The sequence below is a fragment of the Tarenaya hassleriana genome, unplaced genomic scaffold (genome assembly GCF_000463585.1).
Source record: "Tarenaya hassleriana unplaced genomic scaffold, ASM46358v1 Cleome31, whole genome shotgun sequence".
NCBI lineage: Eukaryota > Viridiplantae > Streptophyta > Magnoliopsida > Brassicales > Cleomaceae > Tarenaya > Tarenaya hassleriana.
The window spans coordinates 1,111,994-1,118,953 of NW_010966274.1; the positions used below are offsets into that span (position 1 = coordinate 1,111,994).

At 35.4% G+C, this 6,960-nt stretch overlaps 2 protein-coding genes across 4 annotated transcripts; one reads left to right on the plus strand and one right to left on the minus strand.

Annotated features, from left to right (window-relative positions):
- Positions 1-64: 64 nt before the first annotated feature.
- On the minus strand, positions 65-1,707 carry LOC104820589. Of its 3 annotated transcripts, none has more exons than XM_010551094.1 (4): positions 1,604-1,707; positions 1,201-1,287; positions 579-655; positions 65-469 (listed from the first exon to the last, which is right to left on the minus strand). In XM_010551094.1, the coding sequence occupies exons 2-4, from the start codon at positions 1,267-1,269 to the stop codon at positions 208-210; spliced, it is 408 nt and encodes a 135-aa protein (XP_010549396.1). In that variant the 5' UTR covers positions 1,270-1,287; positions 1,604-1,707; the 3' UTR covers positions 65-207. The 3 variants fall into 3 exon arrangements, with proteins under 3 accessions (XP_010549396.1, XP_010549394.1, XP_010549395.1); XM_010551092.1 differs by having other exon boundaries at positions 1,600-1,707; XM_010551093.1 differs by having other exon boundaries at positions 1,589-1,707.
- A 219-nt stretch (positions 1,708-1,926) lies between these two features.
- On the plus strand, positions 1,927-3,243 carry LOC104820590 (50S ribosomal protein L34, chloroplastic). Its single transcript, XM_010551095.2, has 2 exons — positions 1,927-2,199; positions 2,801-3,243. Exons 1-2 carry the CDS (start codon positions 1,974-1,976, stop codon positions 3,058-3,060), a joined length of 486 nt encoding a protein of 161 aa, XP_010549397.1. The 5' UTR covers positions 1,927-1,973; the 3' UTR covers positions 3,061-3,243.
- The last annotated feature ends 3,717 nt before the right edge of the window (positions 3,244-6,960 follow it).

Genomic DNA, 6,960 nt, shown 5'->3' on the forward strand with positions numbered 1-6,960 from the left:
TATGACATCATTTTCCTTTTCTCGGTATTATATATATAGTGTTTGTTTCACTGAGTAGAATCCATTGTAGCTACCATTATTGAAACTATGCTTGAATTTATAAAAGAGATCAAAACTTTGGTTAGTTATAAAAGATGATGAAACCAGGGCCAACAATGGGTTATATGATAATTTCATTTGGTATGATACAAGAAGATGGTTGCATTCCTATTTCTTCTTCTTGGCCTGCAATGGTGAGGCTTGAGGAACCGCTTTCTTCTTGCCAAATGCTCGGCTTTTGCTTTCTGATTCATCATCATCATCATCGCTGTCATGACCGGTGTTCTTGTTGGAAAATGGCATAGACTCCGCAACAGTTTTCGCGTGTTTTCTTCTCCCCGCATCCAACTTGCCTTGTAGCTTCTGGTCGAGTGGATTGTCTGAAGGTCGGCGTTTCGTTTGCTTCGACACTTTTGCACCAAGACCAAGCCTAAGATGAAGATGTTGTACACAATTCAAAGACATTAATCGCGAAATTTACGTATAAAAATATCAGTTTGATTCAAAGTTAACATTGAGAAGATGTGTCTGTCATTTACCTATGAGGTCGAGCCTGTTCTGTTACGGTCTGTTCATCTTCTGCAGGCTTTGACATATCCTTGATCCATTGCTCAGCCTTGCATTTTTTTTAAAAAAAGGACATGAACACAGAGAGGAACTCAGTAGCATGACAAGCCAACCTTAACAACAACAACAACCACCATCTTAATCCTAAGTTTATTTGTGGTCGACCGCATGAATTATTTTTCTTCTATCATTTCGGGTTTGGATTAAGTTCTCCGAAACTTGTAAACGCTCAAAATCATTATTAATCACTCGTTACCAAGTGATTTTAGGTCTACCCCTATCTTTCTCCTATTCTTATGCTCTCTACCCTTCTAACAGAAACAACTATCGTTCTACGTCTTATATGGCCTAACCACTTGAACAAAAAACACCAACCCAATTCGAGTCCCCATCTGATGGTGTGCTGGGAAGGGAATATAATAGGCAGTCTTACCCCTACTTTTTATACGAAGAGACTGATTCGAACCCACGGCAAGTGAACTTGCCGTTGAGCCAAACCACTTGAACACATAACAAAAGAATTTCACTAACATCACACTTCACAAGCAAGGCAAATCCACTTTGGAGCTCCAAGAACAAGATGTGAGGTATTACAAGTTTAGAAGCTGTGTCCAATTTGAAAATCTGAAGAGGACCCTTCTTCTTCGATGTCTCACTTGTCATTGCATCCGAAAAAAGTTCCTGCATTTACCAGAAAAAGCAGCAAATTGACGACAGATGATCCACACACTGTCCTAATAAGACATGCCCATGAAATTTACAGACACGCCAAGAACAGAGAACAAGTCCTGTAATAATCCGCCGCTATTTCTTTACAAATCACAATCGATTTCCAAAATTTCACTAATATCACCACATCCCCAATACCTTAACCTACCCTCAATGGAGTATACTACCCAGAACAGTAATTTCCACTTTTCAATTGACGTACACAGTTTCATGAATCCGACAAGTAGGAAAAAAAAAACAGAAAGAGGCGAACCAGGAAAGTACCGACGAGGCTAAACAAAAAGATACGGCGGAGTCACGACGGAGAGACGGCGGCGTGGATTTGACGGCGAGGATGATCCGGCGATTTTTCCCCCCTTTAAGTTTATGATATTTAACCTTTCGGGAATTATAAACAGAAAATACATAATACGAATTATAAGCGGAGAAGGAAAAACGAGATTGAAATCGGCCCATTGGGCTGATGGGCTGGGCCTATTACAAAGTATGTCAACGTGGCAAATTTTGATTGGCTGTATGTTTTCGCCTACACTGCTAGCAATTGCAGAAGATAATACCTCTCAGACGTAGCCTTTATGGAGAACATTTGCCAATGCGAGAGCGAAGGGGAAAGGGATAAGGAAAAACAGCTTTGAGAAATGGCTTCAATTTCCATCTCCGCCGTGGCTTCGTCGACGTCTTGGCTCTCTCCGGGGACCGGAAAGTTCACTAGGGTTTGTGTTCCCTCCGCTTCACTGTCTCTTTGCTCGGGCTCGAGACGGAGCTCTTTCTCTCTCGCCGCCTCCGCCTCCGCTCGTTCTTCTTCTCCGTTGCTCCACTCCTCTTTCCTCCCTTCTTCTCTCTCCCTATCTTCTTCATTTTCAGGTAAATTTCCGGATTTTGGCTTCTGGGTTTTTCTGGGTTTGTGTTTTTCCCCGTCTTCGTTTGATGGGTTTTGATTGTTTCGAATGTGGGTTTGATTTTGGTGTACTCTGCTGTTTCTGGGTTTTGTTGGGTTTCTATGTTTTTGCTCTCTTCGACGTTTGGTAGTTTGATTTTTGGAATGTGGGTTTGGTTTTGGTCCACTTTCTCGTTTCTGGCCTTGAACGGGTTGACAGGGTTTGTCTCGGAATTCACTTCTGGAGAAAGTCGAGATTGAAGACAACTCCCTGAAATTATCCAAAATGATTTTGATTTATAATGAAATTCATAGCTTTGGAGATGTTGGAAACGGGCTTTTGTTTTCTATTAGCCACAATTGTGTTGGTTGAATGATCAGAGACTTCCCTTCTCCCTTAGATATATATATCTGTAGCTATGCACTGAATTAGTTTACCTATTCTGTCCACTGTGTATTATATTTAGGGTGAAAAGTTTGAATCTTTGGTGACCGGCACGAAGAATATCCATCGTGAACCTAACAATAGAGCTGATACTATGTGATCTGTGGCCTCAAGTTCATCGAAATTTCCCCTTTTGCTTTCAGGGTTATCCATAGAATTCAATCTGAACCTGTGTACGAGGGGGCTGAATGACCGGAGACGCAAGGGACTAGTGGTGAGAGCCGGAAAGTATACTCTGTGTCAGACGAAGAGAAACCGATCGAGAAAGTCTTTGGCCCGGACTCATGGCTTCCGCAGGAGGATGAGAACCACTAGCGGCAGAGCCACTCTGAAACGTCGACGTGCCAAGGGACGATGGGATCTCTGCCCGAAGTCGAACCCTAGCAGCGGGAAAAGGGCGTAAAAGCTTTGCTTCCTCTCTCTCTCTCTGCAATCTCTCTGTAACGTTTTCGGGTTTTTTTTTATAGCTTTTCCTCATCAGAAGATACATTGGGAACTCAGTTGGATGAAAGCTAAGCTCTTCTTGTTCTTCCCTTTGACTATGTCTTGGATTCTTTATGGTTATGAATGGTTTTGGCAAAATCTATCAAGTCTTTGTTATGTCTAAGTGTTTTTAACAGCTCAAACTGTTCAATATAAGATTGAAACCAAACCCTAAAACCATCATTTCACCATAGCCATAACACTTCAAAACTTCAATGCCCAAGCCAGTGGATAGAAAGCTTCCTCCATTGCCACACCTTTCTCGATGAGAACCCATATTTCTTCAGATTCGTTCCACATTTCCCATCATGTATACTGCCGTTGTAACGCATAAACCCTGAACCGGCCGCATCTAAGGCCACTGAAACCGGCTATATCGAGACACAGCCTTAAGCAATGCCTCCTCGTTTTCGCTGGAACTGTCTCGTACCCTCTGATCCGAAGGGAAGCTCTGACGTTGGAGAGGCATTTCATTTCCTCTTTGTTGCTTTGTAACTGTTTTCGGCGGCAAATGGCAATGTCTCAGTTTCGGACAGTGTAATGGAAAGATTCGGTCGTATTTGATGTCACATTCAATATTTGTGGCAATAAATTTGGCATCAAATATTACTTCTGAGATTTGATCTCGAGATATTCAATGAAATCATTTGAAAACTTTAGTTACATAATATTATGATAGATTATATCTTATTGTAACGGATATTTCGGTTTAAATATGACCGAATAGAAGCCATTCGGTTTCAATTATTATATGTTTATGAAAAAAATGTATATTTTTTAAGAATATTTTTTTATTTTTTTTCAAATTCGGTTCGGTTCGATTCGATTCTTTAGAAATATTACCGTTCCGATTTTTGAACGGTTTGATTCCAAAACGATACCGAGTTTTCGATATGGTTCGGTTCGAAAATAGTACCGAGTTTTTCGGTTCAGTTCGAAAACGATACCGAGTTTTTCCATTCGATTTAGAAACGTTATCGAATTTTTTTGGTACAATTCGATTAAAAAACGATACCTAATTTTGGGTATGTATATATATGTATATATATATATACATATTAATATTGATATATCTATATATAATAGTTAAGGCATTATATCAAAAATACCCTTAATTTGCTATTTCTACTTCAAGACCTACCCTTGTGACCATGTGACCAATGTGACCGAAATATAGTATGGTCACATTTTGATTTTATCGATTATAATGTTAAATTTATGGTGATCACACTAATTCATTATGTTCATACCTTGTATATCTTACTAATCATTTGTTTAAAACATCATAAATTTAACGTTATGAACAATGAGATCAATATGTGACCACACTATATTTCAGTCACATTGGTCACATGGTCACAAGGATATGTGTTGAAGTAGAAATAGCAAAACTAGCACATTTAAAATAATTAATCAAATGGATTCACTTATTTATATTTATAATTGGGTCGGGTCAATCCAACCGGGCTATCTTGACATCTCTACGCATGAAATACGTAGAGCGACATGCAAATGTGGAAAAATACACCGCCAATTAGCAAATATCATTTTCGGTGATTTAAAAAAATTAAAATAAGATGGAAAAAAGAGAGAATATCTCAGAAGTTACAAAAAATAGAAAGTTAGCAAAATATCTCCAACGTATTTTCCACTGCATTTTATTTCGTCGGACAAAATACGTGTTTGGTCTTGACTCGTTTCAATTTCCCGTGTCGAATGGATTATCACAATACCCAAGTTTCTAACGAATCATTATAAAAAAATTACCAAAAAACATTATTATAAAAAAATATCATCTTAGATTTCATGAGGAATTTTTCACCATTCGTACAAAAAAAAAAAGATTTCTACAATTCACTGAATTTATTTGTGTTTATATGCAACTGCAGAAGGTTAAAGTCTTCATGACTCCGACCAAGATCCTAAGGAATGTGGATTTTTTTTTTTACTTTCAGAATAATAAGAAAATAAAATTATAAAATAAAAATGAAAAATACAAAAAAATGTGCTTTTTTTTAATAAACTATTTCTAGCTATAGTTTTCAAAGAATTTGGAATCAATAGAAGATTGTTGTTAAATTTTTTCACCGTTGTTGAAGAATTTTGTGTATAAATAATTAGTTTTAAAGGATTTTGGTGAAAATAGATAATTATAAAGAAATTATTATAAAATTAAATGAGAAAGAAATGAGTAATCCAAATATATTATCATTTTAAATAAAATAAAAAGAGTTTTAAAAGATTATTTTCTAATTTTTGGTTGCTAAATAGATAATTACGAAGAGATTATTATAAAAATAAATGAGAAAAAAACTATAACTCAAATTTATTATTATTTTAAATATAATTATTTTAATAAAATTTATTGTTATTAGATGATAAAGATTTTGAAATGGATGAAAAAAAATAAAGAGGCGCATCCCGGATCGTCACCTAGTAAATAAGAAAATAAAGATTATAAAAAAAAAACTCAAGAATACAAAATTTTTTTGCCTTGTTTCAAAAAACCAAAACCACATTTTTCTAGATTTATAAACTTATAAAATCTAAAAACCAAAAACCAAAAACTAAAAATCAAAAACTAAAACCAAAACCTCAAAATAAAAACTAATGTCATTCAAGACCATGAGAATCGACCTGCTACATGCACCAACTTGCATTGTGCAAGTTGGCTCCATTCCTCCAACACTTGGGAAATGGTTATAAATTAAAAAATTCTGTAATAATAAAAACAATTTAATCCCAAATTTATTTAAAATTCAGACGTAATAGTTCTTTTATTCCATTCATTTTGGTTTATATTAAATCGTCCAAAATCTATAACCGGTCGAAATTTCTCTCAGTTAACTTGATATACAACCTGTTTTACGTAAAAAAACATTTGGAAAATGGAATAATTCATCTTAATTAATTAAGAATATTTTTGTTTAAATGTTAAAATACTCGTATACTATATGTAAAACACTAAAAAAACTTTTGAAATAGATAATTTTCTGTATTTTGAGTTTTTTTTTATAATTTTATTTTTCGTATTATTCTACGACAAAAAAAAGATCAAAATCCAGAATGTGTCATTATAAACCACTTTGAAATTTTGGATTTCATCATTATCTAAGCACTTAGAATTAAATGTGTGACTGTTGAAGAAAAAACAAAGCAACATATCTATTTACAGTTCTGTTACTTTAAAATTTATAAAAAAATGATAATAATTTGTTTATAATTTTATATAAACATTAGATTTAGAACTCTATTCACAGTTCTATTTCTTAAAATAAAAAATGGTTATAATTTGTTTATATATATATATATATCTATTTCCTTAAAGCTTATAAAAATTATTATAATTTTTTTTTTGGTTAAAGGTGCTGTATTTTCATTAACTTCAATAATATTTACAAAAAATTGAGTAAGGCATTACAAAGTATATACCCTTCAGCAAGATCAATTCTCATATGAAAGCGGCAAAAAACGTACGCAACCAAAATCATCTAAAATGGGCTGTCAATTGATACCAATATTCAAGCAGTGTGTTATCTGGGCTACTCCGTCCTTCCACCTTCAAGGCGAGTAATGTGTCTCGCATAGTGCGGTCAACCTTCCTACGAACTTCCTCATGGCGCCGAGATTTTTGGCGGAATATTCGATTGTTCATCTCCCTCCATAATTCATACACCACGATTTGAATACATAACTTCACTAGTTGAAACTGACCGTTGTCCCGACCTATGCTCCGGCTAGTTATCCATCGGAGACATGATTGGACGTCTTCTGGTGGTGACGAACCACAACAATCCGCCAGTGGTTGCCAAACATTCCT